Below are 19,865 nucleotides of genomic sequence, written 5' to 3'. Positions count from 1 at the left end.
CTCAACAAGTGTTAATAGACTCAATATCTAAATATAACGAGAGAGACAGAGAGAAGAGAGAGAAAGATCAACAATCAATCCAATCAAAATTAAACTGACTGACTAGGGATAGGGAACCTCTACATGATTTAGTGGCAATGTTGCTAAAAATTGGACCAAAAAGGGTGTTGGAACATCTAATCGATTACAGTAACTTCTCCAATCTGTCTTGAAGCCTCACTACAAATTGGCTAGCTTTTCATTTAATCTCACAAAGACTGAAGGAAGATTGTATTATCACCACATGATTAAGCACCCACCTTACAGAAGTTAAAAATGTCCATGAATCAAACAAGCCCCTCAGTTATAAAAATATTGTGGAAATAGTAATCCAGGTTGGCCTAAATAACCACAAATCATGAACTATGCAAGAAAGCAATATATAATCATATGGTTCACAGTCGTTAAATTGCGTTTTAATACTGGTTCCTCAACAGTCTTTGTGCCAGAAGAAGACTTATAGCTGGACATAGCTACTCATATTGCAGTTCTATGGGTTGAAAAATGGCTTTTTCCTCTTTTAAGGCATTGCCCAAATATCATAATGTCCTACCTGTGGAAAAGCTCATTTCTTATATCTTTGCCTAAAATTTCTAAGACCATATATACTTCTGTGCTCCTATGAATCACAATCTAAGCATTGAATAAAAGTTTTCAAATAAGAGCGAAGGTCCGTAAGCTTCTGATCAGCGAATTATACAAAATAAAAATCTGAGGATAGTTAGTTTCTGTTTAGATGGAAATAACTACTTCAATGAGTAATTTAACATTATTTTGAGGAGCTCAAAGACTTCTTAATATTTCGAAGGATACTCCACATAAAAGTGGATATAAAGAAGAGAATGATACCAGTAACAATGGCATACTTGAGACCCATGTTCACCAACAAGTTTACCAGAAGCCCAGCCAATACAACACCAAAGAAATTGGCTGATACAGCTGACCAGAAGGGCATATCAAGAATAGAAGCTATGATGCCTCCAGTCCATGCTCCTGTTCCAGGGAAAGGAACAGCCACAAAAAGCATCAGCCCGAGCCATTGAAATTCTTCCACGGGACCAGCCTTCTCTTTGGCCTTCTCAAAGATCATGTTAAGCAACCCAGATGCGGACTGGTTCCTTCCAGCAAGAAAAGTAGCAAATCTTTTCAGGTAAAGTATAATGAAGGGCACAGGAACCATATTCCTGCAGTCAAATAATAAAGGTTGCAAAATTCATTAGTTTCCAAGATAATCATGCATGACAAACTGATTACTAAATTATACTATCTAATTGTAAGCACACCCATTACATTAAATATTATAAAAAAGCATGCTACCTTGGCTTAAATTTTTAGTGACAAGTATGCATTCTATGGAAAGGATTAGTGAAAGGCAAACAATTACTACCAGTAAACTGGTTAAAATTAAAATTTGTCATAACCACAACGTTCCCATACTCTTAAATTTTTAAACATGAGCCTGAAATGAGCTGAACACTGATAATATCCCGCATTAACGAGAAAGAAAATAAGGCTAACCCAAGAATAGATAAGATTGTCAAGAGTCTAGGCTTGAGTTGCATCCAGTAACCAACAGGAATAGCACCACGAAGCTCAAGAATAGGAAGTGTAGCCAGCGTAAACACCACAGCCTCATCGGGCCAGCCCGAGCCACGCAAAGCACTAGCAATCTTGAGGCCAAAGCTGGAAGCTCTAATGGAATCAGCTGCAGCAGCAGAAGCATTAGCATCACTAGACGCAGCAAACCAAACTAGAGACAAGGAAGCCCAGAGCACGACCCAGAAGAGGAATTTCACTGGCTTCTCCTCGAACGTAGGCAAAATTTCCTTTTCTCTGCTTGTATGAGCTGTATCAAGAAACACATTTGAGGAAGCCCTTGTTATGGTCAAAGGAAGAGGAAAACGCTGCCAGTTTTGAAACTTTGACCTGGACAGAAATTGCTTGCTACGAGTAGTGGGCCAATGAATTTGGGTGGGAAAGATTCTGGGATTGGTTTTCCTCAAAGAGGGTGCCAATACCAGTAGCGAAGTTGCAGCTGATGCCGATGCAGCCATTATGAAAATAAGAAATTGCAGCTAAAAGAACTTTCTTTTTACCTCCATCAATGAAAGCTTAAAAGGGTTTTAGACAGGAGGGATTGTGAGACTGTTGCTAATAGGAGTAGCATTTTTGAGTACCAATTTGAGAATTTGGTAAATAGTTAGAACGGCAGAACCAGGCCATAAACAAATGTTGGAAAAAGTATTTAGACATGCCAACAAGGCTGCTCCGCCCTTAGGCTTTTATCAAAGACTTGATAATGGGTTAGCAAACGAAATAGACTTTAGATGATTTGCCTTGGAAATGACCCGCATCCTCGTGAGGGTTACGCATCAGCCAGCAGGCATTACCAAACAAAACAGGGAGGACTAACCAAAGCTATGCTCCCAATTTAGGAAATGCTTCCACTATACTAGATAAGCTTAGGTTTTCAAGGGTTTGGGGGTTTTTGGTTAAATATTACAGACATTTGTCAAAGCTGGCAATGTCAATCAAAGCAAGATTTTGGGCTTTATGGAGGTATCTTGTATTTTGGGCCATGATCGGCTCTCTTCCACTTGTTATACAGATTCAAAGCAGCAGATCAGTATATTGAATTTTGTTTACACGTTTGGACCGGTGCTACATGTTTGCCTTGTTCATTCATGCTTAGTTTTTCTCTTATCATTTTCTCTCGTCTTAAAATTATCTTTTCATAAATTTTATTTTAAGAAGAGAGAAAAATCATGAAAAGATAAGTGATTGCAAGAGGAAAAAATAAAAAGATAAGTGATGGGATGAAGAGTTTTTAATTTTTTTTTTCATTGATGGTGTTTAATTTTACTCTTTGTTTGGATATTTCACACAACAAACATCAGGTAGATACTTGGCAAAAACTTTTTCATGGTGCATGTATGAAGGATAATGTAGCTTATCCACTTCAAAGAGCTCAAGATTCAAAACCAAGCTTATCAAATTAGCTTATCCATTGAATTTGTTTAAGATTTAAATTAATTATAGTTTATCAACTAATGATCATCACTATCATTGATTCAAAACATATATTAGTTTTATCACTTTATCTTGTATCTAGTATAAATATACGTACATTCCTCATCCAGTTAGATCTTTGCAAGTTTATTTTCCGTTGTTCCTTGCTTTTGTCATCCCTTGTTTTTATATGTTATCAAAGCTTCGTTAAGCATAACAGCAACATAATCCAAATCTTACTTCAAAGGTCACCTTCAATAAATCAACCACCACCACTCTTTCCTTTACTGTGCATTAGCCTCAAACAACAATGCCAACCTCCATCAATGTTGCAGCCCAACTACATTTGAAACTCAATAATATCAATTTTCCTTCTTGGCAATTACAACTTTGTTTGCTTATTGTTGGTTACAATCTCAAAGGATATCTAAATGGAGCAACACCATGCGCTAACCCCATGATCACCACAAATGGTACATCCACACTAAATCCAACCTATCACCATTGGTATTGACAAGATCAATTTTCACATCTTGAATTTGGAGGATCATGATCGACGCTAGGACCTAGATGATTATAACATGTTATACCTAAGCAAGCCTAACGTCATTTGAACATAACTATTATTCATCATATAACCATCATCATCATACATTTCCCATTATCATGTAAACACATGCATAAGTGCATTGTTATGGATTTCACCAATTAACGTGTTCATAACCATTCTCATAAGCAAATATTTCATAATCAAATATGGGTCCATATGCCCATACATATCTCATTCATTTGCACACTTGTGGTGCTCACATAGGCTCTCAAGCCATCATGTTCAATTCACATATATGCTTATATAATATCCATACCAAGTGTAATGCCATAACATGGCTGCATCGTCACAACAATATTGAACAACATTATAACATAATTAGAAATAAAGATCGGCTTGTTAAGCAGAATATGACCTGACTCTCCAATCTTCAAGAGAAGAAAGAAGAATGGATCACGTCTCAGTGTGTCAAGTGGCTGAAAGGCTATCACTAATTTACAATAAAAATAGAGGAAACTAATGTGTGAATTACAAAGACTCCGTGAATAAATATGAGAAGGGGACAAGCCAAGGGGAATAGTTTTTGCATAAAATTATATCGTTAATGTAAACATGAATTTTGAGATAAACATATTTTATTTCTAAATTTCTCATAAAATTGAGTTGTTACAAACTAGTCTCATTTTTCATGGTGATATCGACATTTCATAAACATATAGTTCTTTAAATACACTGAACATTTACACAAAACCTTTAGAAAAAACAAGGAAGCTGTACCTTACTTGTAGTATCAAATCCTCCCTAATAGAAACGATTCTCAGCCATATAAACCTAAACTATGGGTAATATACTCCAATCTTACTATAAATCATATGAGTTGCTCATATACTTGAGATTCTCCTTTAGAATTCAATCATATAACATTAAGGTGATCATCTTTCCATCCATATAACTTAAGTGATCAATTTTCGATCCGTAAAACTCAATGTGCATTAGGACTTATTCTATCTATTAATCGATCTTAGCTATTTTATGGCTTAGAGAGTAATCTACACACTCAAGCAATCATTATAACATAACATGCAAACATAACATATACATACATCCATGCCATTCATAATATGTAATCATCATGTATGCTCAATGAATGAATGCATCCTACCCACGTTTAGGCCACTCGTGTGGCACATTGGCCTCACTCATACTGAGTGCCATCTGTTAGTATAAGCCCTTCAAGCCAATCTGTGGTTATATGGGAACTGCAATTTTGAGATATTCATGTATGATATTTTGTTATTCATAATAACATTGAGGTAGTTCTTTATCCATAAGTTTATAATTTAATTACTTTTTGTACTTATGTAGATAAAGCCCATGGAACTATATATGCCTTGTAAAGGAATTGTATTGGGATACAATTATGAGATCTTTATGCATTAAAGCATTATTCCTAAAAGTTCCTGATCATAGTATTATTGAGACAAGGCATCAATAATGCTTAAAGATTGGCACATATTATGCTCCTTACTTGTAAAGTAAGTAATCGTTTTCATAGGTTGAAGTATAGAGATACTTGCAACTAGCATGTGGGTGCTTGCTATGGGATAACAAGTTCACTGAACATGACCCGCCATGAGAAGTGCATTTGGTATTTCACTCAAGTGTCTATGCAATATTTCTCATGCGTCAGTTGTGTAACTACTCCTTAGACTTGAGACACTAGGTTGTTTTGTATGTGGAGTACTACGCTTTGATTTTATCCTTATGGGTGCCTAATCAAGGATACCAAACAGAATGTTTTTGAGTATAGTATGAAACATATGAAGGCAAATGAGTGGTCAAGATAGGAATCATCACCCCAAGTGTTCAAGGGAAAATATCTCATTAGTTATTGGTTGATATTAACTTAATCAAATCCTTGGCCATGGTGATTAGGAGATTATGAAATGAGTTTCATAAGTCTCCATAAAGCTAATGATCTAACTGCAAGAACAAATATGGAGATCAATAAGCGTAGACACTACACCAATCTCTTATCATCTTTGGGATATATGATGAGGAAATGAATTGCATTGAAAAACTGTACACTGAAAGGTTGTCAAAGAATCCTTTGACACTCCTAACAATTAGGTGGCTATGATGCATTGCTAGATGCCAATCATGGTTTATGGAATTGAATTATTTAATTTAAAATTAAATATGATTCATTTAAATTAATTAATTAATAATATTATAATTCAATTCCATTGCCAACATGTTAAGAACCTAATGGGTCACACACAAAGGTTGCAATTTGGATTAAATTGAGAGTGTGATGATTTAAGTTAGACTTTAATCAAATTCTAGGTTTTAACTACTAAGGACCTAATTAAAAGAGTTTAATTAGGTATTGGTTAAATATTATAATTGTTATAATATTAAGGACTTATTTTGCAAATTTTAATAAGTTAAACCTAGATATAAATATCACATTATAGCCACTCTTTTTTAAGAAAAAAAAAAGGATTTTCTCTTGAGTGCTGCCACTCTTGAGAAGTGTATTTTCTTTTGAAAACTTCTCATTTGATTCTTTACTAGAAATCAAAGAAGAAAAGAGGACAAATCGTTGTCCACTTGCTAGCACAAGCCCGTGGCATAAAACTCTCTCATTGAGAAGGATCCATTGCAATCGTGTGTGCATCATTGGAGGCCAAGCGATTGAGTGGCTGGGATTCTTTCACACAAAAGGTGTTCACGTTTTGTCACCAAAAGAAATCCATTTGATTACGATATCATTTGGAAAGGTAAAACTTTTTTTGATTTTATATGGTGCTTAACTTTGCAGTAAACAACCAAAGTGATCCAAAAGTTGGAGGCATGGCTTTTATTTTATTTCAATTTTTTTATTCCGCTGAGTTGATGCTCTAATCATGCCATTCTTAGCACCATCACCACATGGTGGCCTACACCATGATGGGTGGGATCGCTCTAAACATGTGTGGTATTCTTACCCTTACATTTGGGCTTTAATTGTGTGGTATTCTTACCCTCACATTTGGGCTTTAATTGTATGGTATTCTTACCCCTACATCTGGTTTTCATCATCATATAGAATATCTCATATTCATACATGCATCATCAACATATTATGCACATATTCCCCTATAACCCATACTCATAAACAAGGTTTTTTCATAAGGCATGTGGTACTATATCACATCCTATCTCGTAGAATCATGTCCTGCATGTTTCAAGTTTTTCTCACATAAAACATATCATAAGCTTAAGGGTAAGAATGTCTACCTCCACCTAAGAATTCATTCCTATTTTTCCATAGTAACAATTTAAGTACTATTTTGCCATGCATTTAATTCTCCTAGAATATTCAATCATCATACTTAACGTCAAGGATGAGGGTAGGAAACTTATGTCCATTTATTATCCATAATCCATACACTTTTCTAATTCACCATAATAATTGAATTGAAGAATTTGAAGTAAAACATTTGAAAGGGCTTATCTCTGTCACAACCCAATTTTCGAGCCATGACCGGTGCATGGGCCCAATGGGCATAGCCCATTAAGCCCAAGCAAGCCTCTTTATGTAATCCCGATCGTCCTTTCAACAATCATTCCTAAAGTCACATTTCGTAATTCTCAACTATAAAAATATTCAGTGATATATTATGGCAATCAAATACTTACATTTAGATCATCCAAAATAATATCACCCATTGTCAACTCATAGTGGCATCATCAATCAAAATATACATATATTGTTTATACTATGAATCTTAGTGATTTACATCACGCATACACATACATAGGCAAAAGACTCTTGACTACCAGCGGAGTGACTTTAGGTGAAGGTACAACTACTAAATGCCATGGTACCTACCAAAAAGATGAATATACATGGACACCTCAATCTAGGTCCCAACTGCCTCTGACTATGAAAACATGAAGTTTAAAAGAATGAGTATAAACCCAGTGAGTGAACATAGGAAGGGAATAAGCAAACGATATGGAAAGTAGTAGAAAACATGATGCACTTATGTTAAAAACAATGTAATTTATCTTAATTTCTTGTAAAGCCCCTTAATTCAACCTTTGGTTATTTAATCCCTTAAAGTGAAGGATCTATGATCAACAACGAAGTTGAAAAGAGTGAAAACAACAACAAATATCCAAGCAAGACAAGCAAGACAAAGAGTTTCTTGTTGCATTGAAAATCAATTTGGAAGTAATTAACAATTTCAACATTCAACATTCATTGCAATCACATAATATTTTCTTTAATATTTCTATGGTATGTGTAAACGTGTATACAACCAACGGCTCATCAGCTCATGTGCACTCCCACACTGCACATAGCTGGAATCATCATCCACTGATCATCAACTTATGTGCACTCCCACACTGCACATAGCTAATATCATCACCCATCGGTCATCAGCTCATGTGCACTCCCACATCGCACATAGCTGGAATCATCATTCACCGGTCATCAGCTCATGTGCTTTCCCACACTGCACATAACTAGAATCACCCGTCATCATCAGCATGTGCACTCCCACACCGCACACGTGCGATTATAATTATCGCACAATATTATCATTCAAAGCATAACATATATATCATCAGAATATAGGAACACATGGGTTCATCACATTACAGATTTTACAACATAAAACGTTTCATCAAGAGCTTGTTCCCAAGCATGATTTAGAGAAAAAAAAGTCAAATATAATCATTTAAGTGCTTTATCTCAACACATATGTATTTCTCAAAAATAATTTAACGCAAGTTCACTCACTTGTCCTTGTTGATTCTTTTGATCGACTCTAACTTCAACTTATGCTCCAAATGGACATGTGGGGCCTCATTGGAACCTATCACACACAATATAACCATAAAAAATATAACAGCCCACATATATAATTATTAGCCATCTTTAACAACTTAAAATCGACCTTAACTCATTTCTCACCTTGGTGGACTTGTAGTTGAATTTTCTTAGTGAGGATTAAAAAGGGAAAACTCCTTCAAGAGTTTTTAAGCTAATTTGAAGAGTTTCCCTCCTTAAAAATGTTCATCTAGTGAGAGAAAATGCAGAGGAAAAACTTTTTTGAGGGTTTTTGAGGTGAAAAGTTGAAAGAGAATGAAAAACCCTATGAAAAGGTGTGCAAAAACATGAATTTTGGAGTTAGTATGAGAAGGTTATGGAGGTTTTAAGGTTTCTTTCCATGAAGGATGAAAAGTTCTACAGAAAGGAGAGAAAAAACGAGAGGAAAATGAAGAAGGTGTTGAAACTTTAGATATTTATCTCTAAAGTCAATCAAAGTTTCACGTAATTTACAAAAATGCCCTTTTTATTATTCTAGTGTAGTACTTTCAATTTGACAAAGATTTTGACCACCTTTTGATTAGAACTGGGCAAAGTGGTAAACATCAAAGTTGTATCCCTGAATCTTAGCTTTCTAATGGTTTAAAAATCATGTCATTTGGACTTCTGTAGTGGAAAATATGCTTGAAAAACCAAAACATATGCAAATAGAGCAACAATCCATTATGGACCTTTCTTCACCAATTGAAATTATTTTTGATCCTACTCCTATAAAAACATAAAATAATTATAAATAACGTAAAACTAACATCATTAACTTAAAATAAAAGTTTAAACATAAATTAAACTAAACTAATAAAATAAATAAAAATACCTAAATTCTATCCTAAATTTAGTCCAATTTAGACTAATTAGGTATTTAATCTCCCATTAAATATGTGAATTTGATGCACTCATCAGTCTACCTCTAGTTATGCATCTATGGAGGTCAAGGTTTCACAATCTCCCTTGTTGAAAACTATTACATAGTAGAGATATTTACATAGGTATATAGATTCCAAAATAATTTTTGAAAACATTTGGATATAAACCTTTTTGATTAAACATTGGAAACAGAGCATTCAAATCATGCATGTCAAACAATTTCATAAAACCAGGCTTAGCTATACATATAAAAAAAATACTTAAAAATGACTCACCTTTTTTGGAGCTTTTCAAACTTTTCTCTATTTTCGACGAGTACTTGGCTTTTCCAAAAATTCTAACTTTTTTTACCATGCTTAGCAACAATTAAATGAGTATCAATACCGTTTCTCACATCATAAAATCGCATTCTAAGCATAATCTTGGACATATATCTCTAAGCAACTAGTCTAATAAAACTTCTTGTTCATATTTAAACTAAAATCTAGCCTTGCAAACCAATTCTAGTTAGTGATAACTTTACCTTGATGAGCTCTTAGAGTTGGAAAATGCTTGGAACCTAGTGTTTAAAATAAAAATCACATTTTTATGATTTGACAAAACCATAGAAGGAAAACCCGTAAACTTTTGATGTAGGAAAATCATTTCCTTCCTCTAAAATGTTGAAAAACCAATTGAAAGCTGGAAACCAAGTTGTTCTTCAAGAAAAATGAATTTGAAGCTTGGCAAGTGTTGAGAGAGTTGAGAAAATGGTGGCTAGTGGTTGAGTATTCAAGAAAAATGATTAAATCTTAGAATTTGTGAAGCATTTATAGTTTAAGGATGAAAAGACAAGTTTAATCCTTTATTTTTTGAAGTTTGATGCTTAGGTCTTGATACCTTGAGCATAAGTCTTGATACTTTTAGAAAACGGTTGTGTTTTGGAGGTTTCTTGACTCAAGTGTTGATATTTTATATGAAAGTACTAACTCACCTCGAAAGTCAACCTTTATAATCCAACACAAAATCTATTATGGCAATTCCTTTGGAGTTTTGATTGTTGCATGCAATAAGTCTTGTCATCAATAATCAGTCTAGGAATCGAGTACTAAGCATTGTAAGCTCTTTCAAATCTATTCAAGTTTTTTTAAAACTAATTTACAAATTGAAGTCCACTATTCTACAAATACCCATGTGCAAAAAATTCATAAATCCATCATCTTAACCTTAGGTGAGCTTTAAACAAGGAGAAAATCCATTTAAATCCTTTAGTTTGTAAAAATCAGTAAATCTCGAACCATACACAATATTTTTAGAGTTAAAAACCAAGATTTCAAGAGTGAAAAATGTCACCTTTGTTTTTTAAAACTTGAAACCAAGCTCAAATCTTAAAAAAATAGTGATTTAAATGAAATATTTGTTGAAAGAGCATGGGAGCTGAGAAAATACCTCTGAAAATCGGCTAAATGTTGCCAACCCTCATTCAAGGTGGTATATTTATAAGCTAGGGTATGAAAATATGTTTTTACCTTTTTTGTTTTCTAAAAATAGAGTCATCTGTCGATAAATGGGAGCTATCTATTGATAGATAAGCTCTAGAATGCTTTTAAAAGCTCTTGAGTTGCTATTTGTTGATAAATGTATCCCATTTATTGATAGATAGGCCTGATCTATCGATAGATGATGAACAATAGATATCGTTTAAGTCCTTAAAAGTCTTTTCTGGGTTTGTATCTATCGATAGATGAAGAACATCTATTGCAAGATAGACTCTAGTTAGCAAAAATAGACTTAAAAATTTGCCCATTTAGATTCCTTCTTCCACCAAATGTTGCAAATCATTTTAGTTTTATTCTTGTTTTAACATGACAAAATTGATTGAATTTACTGGGCTTTGAAAATGAATGAAAATTATTTTTGAATATGAAGAAAATCCTCAAAGGAGTGTTAAAGCTGAACTTAAGAGAAAGATATATTGAAATGCTTTGATTGTTTGAATATGTTTGTAATATGATCATGCTCTTTAACATAAAGGAATATCTTTTAATTTTCTCAAAGATCTTTTATTTTCAAAATTCAAAGTGCCAACCTAAGAATCAAGTTATCAAAAGATATGACTTGATTCTTAAATGAAAAGAAAGCAAAATTCATTTCTTTGATTACAGGAAAAATCAATTTTGGAGAAGAAGAAGTAAGTTCTTAAATAGAGATCAACAATGAAAAATTGATTTTGAGAAAAGAAGAAATTGGTTATTGAAAGACAAAAGCTTCAGGATTTGTGAAGAATTGACACCTTAGAGACAAAAGAATCGATCTTAGAAAGATAAAATGTAGAAGGAGAAAAGCAAAGAAGAAAGAATTGATTCCACATGGAGAAGATATCAGTTCTCAAAGTACCAAAAGTACAATTTAGAAACTTGGTGACCAAGAAAGACATGGCACAACCGGATAAAATTGGAGTGGTAAAAATCAAGCTTAAATTCAAATTTTGGTGCTAGACCACAGTGAAGAACCCACACCTTGATTCAAAAGAATCGATTCTCCAAGATTGCAAAGGTGTCACTTTTAAACCTAGTTGTAAAAGAATCGACACCTTAAAATAGAAGAATCGATTCTCTAAAGACAAAAAACTATGGACTTTGCAAAGAACCGACAACTCAACAACAATGAATCGATTCTACAGATGTGATAGAATTTTGCAAGCTAACTAGAATGTATAAGAAATTATTCAAATTTCACTCCAACAGGTAGAAAATCACAAAGTCTATAAATATCCACCTTGAGAATGTTAAAGAAAGAAAAAAAGATGAATTTTAAAGAATTTGAATCATCTTTGAAGGAAAAAAGAGCAAAAATATAAGAGAAAAAAGTTGTGAGTACAAAGTTCCCACCTTTGAGTAAGAAAAGAGCCTAAAGATCACATTTTTATTCTTTAGTTAATCCTTCTTGAGCTTAAACCTTCTGTGATCATCCATGTTTTTGTGAAAGGTCTCACTTTTCTGATCCTAGACTTTTTTATCAATCTTTTCAGCGGTTTGAGTTAGAGATTCACTAAAATCTGCTATTATATTTGTCACGACCCAAATTTTGAGCCATGACAAGTGCATGAGCCCAATGGACGTAGTCCACTAAGCCTAAGTAAGCTTGTTAATATAACCTTTTCACCATTCCATTAAAAGTTGCTAAGTCACATTTTATAACTTTGAATCAAAATAATACTAAACATTGCCATCTCATAGTGGCATACCAATCAAAGAGTACATATATTATCTAAACATAATTTAATAATTTACATCGGTTTGTCTATACACAACAAAAGAGTACTCGACTTCCAGCGGAAAGACTCGGATGAATGTACAGCTACTGAATGCCGAGACACCTACCAAGGGTCGAATATATGAAGACACTTCGACCTTGTTACCAACTGCCTCGTGATCTGGAAACATGAAGTTGAAAATGGTGAGTATAAACCCAGTGAGTGAACAAGAAAAGGAACAAGCAAACATTAAGGAATGTTTAACGAAATCATGATGCATTCATTTTTTTCAAAATAATGCAATTTGTTTTAGTTTTTATTAAAACCCCTCATGTAAACCCCACATGAGTAAATCACTTTATGAAAAGGGTCCATGCTCAACAAAGAATTTGAAGAGTGAAAACTTTAATAGCATTCATGCGAATCAAGTCAAATAAACACGAGTCCTCGCTGCAGCGAAAAGGCATTCTCACTGCAACGAGAATGAATTTTTGCTGTAGTGACACTTGATTTAAATTATCAACTAACCGAGGGTTTCTTAACTAACAGAGGGTTTCTCACCAAACCTCCTCATTTTAAACTTAATTCATTTATTCCTTAATATTGGAAGTCCATGCTCAACTATGGTACCAAAGAAATGGAAAATAGGGTAGCAACAGAACCAAATGATGAGCAAAATAAAAAGTTTTTTGCTGCAGCGAGATTTAATCTCACTGCAGCGAAATTTTGATCACAAAACAGAAAGTTTCTCGTTGCAGCTAAATTAAATCTCGCTGCAGCGAGAAGCAACAGTAACATTCTCGCTGCAGTGAGATTTCAACCAGCACCACCCTTCCAAACTCGAGATTTTCTCGCTGCAGCGAGAGACAGGGCACTAGCAAAAATTCCCCATTCCCTCAAGCAAAGGTCACCCTGTTCACATGACCAACACAATATAAAACTCATATAATTTCCAAAAATTTAACATGTCAAATTTCACATGCATTTCAACCATTTACATATTCATGAACTTTCTATAACACACATATCTATACATGTATATATATATATATATATTTATATATATATATTCATCATCAAGCACACTCTCCCATCGTCATCAGCTCAAGTGCACTCCCCACTAGCACATGGCTGGGTTTTCATCGGTTTATGTGCACTCCCACTCGCACATAGCCGGGTCATCATCGGCTTATGTACACTCTTAGTCACACATAGTCGGGTCCACATCAACAAACAAAGAAGCACCCAATGCATATCATGCATATTATCATATTGTGATAACACATAAACCATTGTATAGCACATTTTCATAATATAAAATCACTTCACCAAAGGCTTGTTCCCAAGGTACATTTTCAAAGGAAAACTAGATAAAATCTTTCAAATGTTTGTACAATTGCATTCACATTCCCAAAACAAATTTTAAAATGCAAGTCCACTCACCGGTATGTTGTTGGGCCTTTAATCGACTCTAACTTCCCTAATGGTCCAAATGGGGCGATAGAGCTTCGTTGGAACCTTGATAGCCTTGAAATTTTGAAATTCTTTCCAATAGTTTTCCAAGCTATTATAGGGGCTTTCCTTCTCTTTCTCTTTCTAAACACCTAACTAGTGAGAGAAAGTATGGAAGTGGGATTTTTCAAGGGTTTTAAAGTGTGAAAGTGAAAGAGCACAAAAGTTCTAGTCAAAAGGGCACAAAGGTATGAAAATTAGAGCTAGAGAGAGAAAATTATGAAAGTTTCATATCAAGCTTCCATGGAGGATGGAAGCAACATGAGATGGAAGAAGAAGAAGGAGAAAAAGTTGCTGGAAAACCAAGATATTTATAGCCCATGCTTATCCACTTCACTTAAATTATGAAAATGCCCTTCCACAAATTAGCTTATTCTCCTCTAATCTTTTATGCAATCTTTTTACTCTTTTGACACTAGGACAAGGTCCATAATGGTCTAGAAATGCTTGGGTTCATGAAAACTTAAAAATTCTAACCGAAGGTGAAAAATGACCATTTTACCCCTATTATTAAAATCATCAAAATTTTTTTGTTTCCTTGTCATTTTACCCATATTTTCATAATTCATTTATGCCTTAGGCCTACTTAGGCCATAATATTATTTAAAATCTTACTTTTATGGGCTCACTAGGAAAATGTCGAAATTACCCCTGATCAGGGATATCGCGTATATTACTAACTGTGAGTTTATAAAGGTCAAAGTCTCACAATATTGGTTATACCTCCAAACAAAAGGTAGCAAAATTTTGCATGATCCTTTAAAAGGCTTTATCTTGTGTAAAGGTTGTGCTTAACCTTAGAAAAGGTAGTGTCTTGATAAAGGTTACACTTGATTCTGTAAAAGGCATGTTGTAAAGGTTACGCCTGACCTTATTGAAGGACACGCTAATGGTGGATTCAAACTCGTTATGTTATCAAGGGAGAAGATGTAGGCATTGAAAGGTTGAACCTCTTTAAAAATCTTACTAAGTACTTTTTATTTTTCTATTCTTTACTTATTTAGTTTATACTCTATTTTGCTATTTTATTCTTTCATATTTTAGCTTTATCTTTAAAGACTTTCGAAAAGGGGAAATTTTTATTTAATAACCAATTCAGATCCCTCTTGGTTGTTTTACTTTAAGCTTACCTTTCTAACAATTGGTATCAAAGTAGATTCTCAAGTCTTTATAGGTTTAACCACTTTTGAGAGATCTTGAACAAAGAGTTTAAAGTAACAGCCATGGCATCCTCAAACTTAATTGGTGAAGGACAATCTATGATGCAACCTTCTTTGTTCAAAGTGGAGAATTACTCATTCTGGAGACTAAGGTTTGAAAACTTCATACAATCTATTGATTTAAATCTTTGGGATATTATTGTTAATGGACCTCATATTCATGCTAAAATTGTTGATAGTGTTAAACATTTTAAACAAGAGCTAAATGGGATGATAAGGACAAAAAGTTGATACGGTTGAATCACAAAGCTATAACAGCTATTTTGTGTGCTTTTAGTGAAGATGAATTTAATAGGGTAGCTATGTGCTTTATAGCAAAAGAAATTTGGGATACTTTAAAAAATTGTTACGAGGGTACTAGTCAAGTAAAAGATTTAAAGATTAGTATGCTAATATTTGATTATGAGTTGTTCAAAATGAAAGATGAGGAGTTTATAACAAAGATGTGTTGGTCCCAAGTAAATGTGCTAGAGGGGGGGTGAATAACACTTTTTGGCTCTTACAAGAATGAACTTCTAATTGGGGAAAAATTCAAGATAAAAGACAGATTTAAAGATGAATGAAAAACTAAAAACAGAGCAGACAATCACACCAGAATTTATAGTGGTTTGATCCAAGACCTACATCCACTACCTTGATTATTCAACCAAAGATTTTCCAAAGCAATCCACTATAAAAGGTGAAATTCACAAGCTTTTACCAAGCTTTACAATGGCTTTTACCAGGCTTAGCCAAAACCTTTCACAATAGTTTTTATTAGGATCAACTAAAACCCAACACCTAACTTTTCAAAGGTAATTTAGAACCTATGCTCAATCAAGCAATCCTAGCTTGAATCAATCCCTTAAAGTGACCTACTCACTCAAAGAATACAAGGAGAGAAGTGATAAGAGTGTACCTATGATCACAAGGTTGATCTAAGTGGTACAAAGTGAAGTGCATATCACAATTACAAAGATTGAAGTTGAGTGCAGTAAATGAGCAGAGAGTATTTTCTGGTTTTGAGCTCTTTTTTTTTGTTCTTGGCAGCCTTAATTACATTTCTAGCCATTGGAAGCCTCTTAAATAATTGGAAATCAGCTTTGATAGGTGTTAGGTGGTTTTTGACAATTGAAAACAGTTTTGTTGCAGTTCTGACCGTTAATTTGTCTTCTAGTACACAATTCAAATTTTCTAGTAGAATGCTCTTAGTTGACTAACTGATATCTTAGTCGACTAAATTGTTTATGTCTTCTGTTCTCTGCTTTTGGTAGTGAGCACTTAGTCGACTAACTTCCTTCTTAGTTGATTAAGTTGATTCTGTCTTGAAGTCCAGATTTCTGGTAGTAGACTCTTAGTCGACTAACCGATTTCTTGGTCGACTAAGTCTTTTCTGTTTCTCAATACTCTTGTGCCCGCTAACTTCTGATTCGAATTTTAGCTGACTAATCCTTCATTATTCAACTAAGGAGCTTCTGAATTGTTGATTAGTTGTGGCTTCTTATTCATATAGCTCTTTGATATGTTCCATGGAATTATTTATTTATCATTGGCATGCAATTCTTATCCTACACACTCAAGTAGAATTATTAGACACAAATGAATGGGAATGTTTTATTATCATCAAAAACTAATGGAGCCAACAATCTCCCCCTTTTTTATGATGACAAAACATTCCTTGATTAACCGTATAAGGTCCATTTAATCTTTTTAATACTACACAAAAATGAGGATTTCTCGCCCTAAGTGAGTGCTCCCCCATTAGTGTGTGCTTATTCTACTTATTCATTTCAGCAAATTTTTATTCATGTCATACAGACAATGACATTATACATTTAGAATATATTTATGCAAACGTATAGAGTAATCAATAATAGGTGATTGGTTGACAGAGTATTACCGATATTTCAACTATGTCTGTCAACAGCACATTGTTACCGGGTTTTATCTATGCCATTTATCATCCAACAAATATAGTATAATTAACATCCATATAAATTCACAAACACAATCCACTCACATTCCATTTACAATATCATTGGCAGAAATTGGTTATCATCATAATAGCCCAATATCAGTATAAAATCTCAAACCATCAGCAAACAAATAATATAAGCAGCTTAAAAGCATCCCATTTTCAACACAATAACATAAACCACAAAGTTAATTTCAGATGTTTAGCTAACAACATAAAAAAAACAAAAAAAGTAATCATTGTTTAGTTATTAAACTGCCCCTAATTCTTCCCTAAACTTTCTACCATAATTCTCCCCCTTTTTGTCATCATCAAATCCCAAGGACGCTCAATCATTCTTCTGAAGAGGGTGAAGGGGTAGACTCATCAGTGCAATAGAAAACATTAAGGGGTTCAAGAGATGGTTCTGGAGGTGATTTTTGTGATGAGGGTTTAGTGATGATTTTTTAGGAATTTCAAAGGGGTCTTGAGGAGAAGAGATGGCTGATGGTCTAACTTTTTCAGCTGTTTTGGAGAATTTTCATCTCTTGAGGAATTTAGTCTTGGTTGCCATTGTCTTCATGCCTTTACCAAATGGTTTAGACTTGGCTTGTGGAGCAGCAACAACTTTTTCTTTTCCTTTCCCAGATTGTTCCTCTGTAATTGTAGCTGGTTCAGGGGATTCTTTTGAAGATATTGACTTTTGTGCTTTCCCTTTAGTTGCTTCCTTTTCAACTTGTTCTTCTCTAACCATTTGGTGGAAGACATCCATTATTGAGACTTCCTCTGAATTGGGAGGAGAAGGCTGTTCTTGTTGAGGTTCATGATGGGATAGAGGAATGTCACCAAGTGATCCAAGCACCTCAGTACCTTGTTCTGATTCAGCTCCTTTTTGTGGCTCAAGTGAGGGGGATTTCCTTGGTTGATTTACTTTAGGTTCATGACCCTCGGCCTGGAAAGCAGAACCTTCAACATCCTGACCTGCTGGTGCAGGACTTAGAGTGGCAGAGGTGTCTGTAGCTGAAGATTCAGAAGGAATTTTTCCTTTTTCCTTCAATACATTTTCGAGCTCTGCCAATTTCTTTTCAGTCTTATGCATTCTTACTCCTTGGTCAGTTAGCTTTTCATCAATCCTCATGAGTAGGTTGAAAAGTATTTCATTAGAGAACTATGAGGGAGCTATTTCTGGTTGAACAAGGAGAGAAGACTCTTTTCCAAGAGTGACCTTGGGGGTTTTATCATATTTCTCTCCATCAATCTTATACCCCATTTTAGGCAGAATCCCAAGGTAAATAGCTTGGTCCCGCTTTTCACTTTATCCAATTCATATCTAGATCTCCAAATTCCTTTTTTCTGTACCAATGATGTAATGATATTTCCATAAGGCAGATTTATTTTTTCTAATCGCCAGACTCCTCTCATTCTCTTAATCATAAATCTGCTTAGATTAAGTGGAGCACCATTGAAGGCATGCTCCATTAGCCATAAGTCTTGAAGACTAATGTAGCTAAAACTGCCACCTCTTCCATGAATATTCACAGTAATAAAGTAATGCAAAATTCTAATTTGTGGACTTTTAATCAGACTAGCATTGCTCTTTGATGAATATTTTTCTTTCTTCCCTGTAATTATCTCCCACAAAGAAGTGGGATCATAGTTTTCAGTGTCACAGCCCAGTTTCAGGCCATGACCGACGCATGGGCCAATGGGCATAGCCCACTAAGCCAAAGCAAGCCTATTTATATGACCTGTTCATCATTCCATCAAAAGTTCCTAAAGTCACATTTCATAATTCCAATTCAAAATAATGTTAAGCATTGCCAACTCATAGTGGCATTATTTCAAATTTGGGCTCAAATCATAAGCTAGACGAGGGTTTCTCACTAAAACCTCTCATTTCAAACTTAATTAATTAATTCCTTGATATTGGAAGTCCACGATCAACTATGATGTTAAAAAAGTGAAAAATATGGAAGAAACCAAACAAGGTAGCAAGCACGACAAAAGGTTTCTCGCTGCAGCGAAACCACCTGTAGACATCTCGTTGCAGTTCTCGCTGTAGCGAGAATGTATTCTCGCTGTAGCAAGTTACAAGACTGCAGCCAACCTCCTAAGCCAAGAGTTTCTCACTGCAGCGAGAAACAGAACACCAAGAAGAAAGTTCTCATTATATCAAGAAAAGGCCATTCTACTGCAATGACAAAATCAACTTGAAAATACTTAGCAATTTCCAAGGTTCAACATGCAAGATTTCACATACATTACAACCATATACCATATTCATGAACTTTCTATTGCATAAATATATATATATATATATACATACATATATAAACACCAATATCACCACCGCCTCACCCAACTCATGTGCAACCCCCACATCGCGCACATAGCTAGAGTCATCGTGTGAATTCCCCACATCGTGCACAGCTAATACCACTATACGCATCCCCCACATCGCGCACAGGCAATATCATCATCCACACTCCCGCACCTGTCATCACCGACATGTGCATCCCCCACATCGCGCACATGCACGGTTATATTTATTACACAATATTAACTATCGATACACAACATATATATATATATATATATATATATATCAGCATCTTATA

General features: G+C 34.5%; 1 protein-coding gene across 1 annotated transcript; it reads right to left on the bottom strand.

Moving 5' to 3' along the window:
• Positions 1-710: 710 nt before the first annotated feature.
• On the bottom strand, positions 711-2,240 carry LOC18609278 (small multi-drug export protein). Its single transcript, XM_007044311.3, has 2 exons — positions 1,558-2,240; positions 711-1,223 (listed from the first exon to the last, which is right to left on the bottom strand). The coding sequence occupies exons 1-2, from the start codon at positions 2,091-2,093 to the stop codon at positions 809-811; spliced, it is 951 nt and encodes a 316-aa protein (XP_007044373.3). The 5' UTR covers positions 2,094-2,240; the 3' UTR covers positions 711-808.
• Between the last annotated feature and the right edge of the window lie 17,625 nt (positions 2,241-19,865).

Source organism: Theobroma cacao, chromosome 2 (assembly GCF_053813885.1).
Source record: "Theobroma cacao isolate CCN51 chromosome 2, ASM5381388v1, whole genome shotgun sequence".
NCBI classification, from domain to species: domain Eukaryota; kingdom Viridiplantae; phylum Streptophyta; class Magnoliopsida; order Malvales; family Malvaceae; genus Theobroma; species Theobroma cacao.
The sequence above is the reverse complement of the archived record's forward strand: the minus strand, read 5'-3'. Positions and strand labels throughout refer to the sequence as shown.

Excerpts from the sequence above, each read along its gene's own strand:
- LOC18609278 (XM_007044311.3), bottom strand. The coding sequence starts at position 2,093 with ATGGCTGCATCGGCATCAGCTGCAACTTCGCTACTGGTATTGGCACCC. Across the intron at positions 1,224-1,557 it reads ACAATCTTATCTATTCTTGG|GAATATGGTTCCTGTGCCCT; the intron begins GTTAGCCTTATT and ends ATTTGACTGCAG.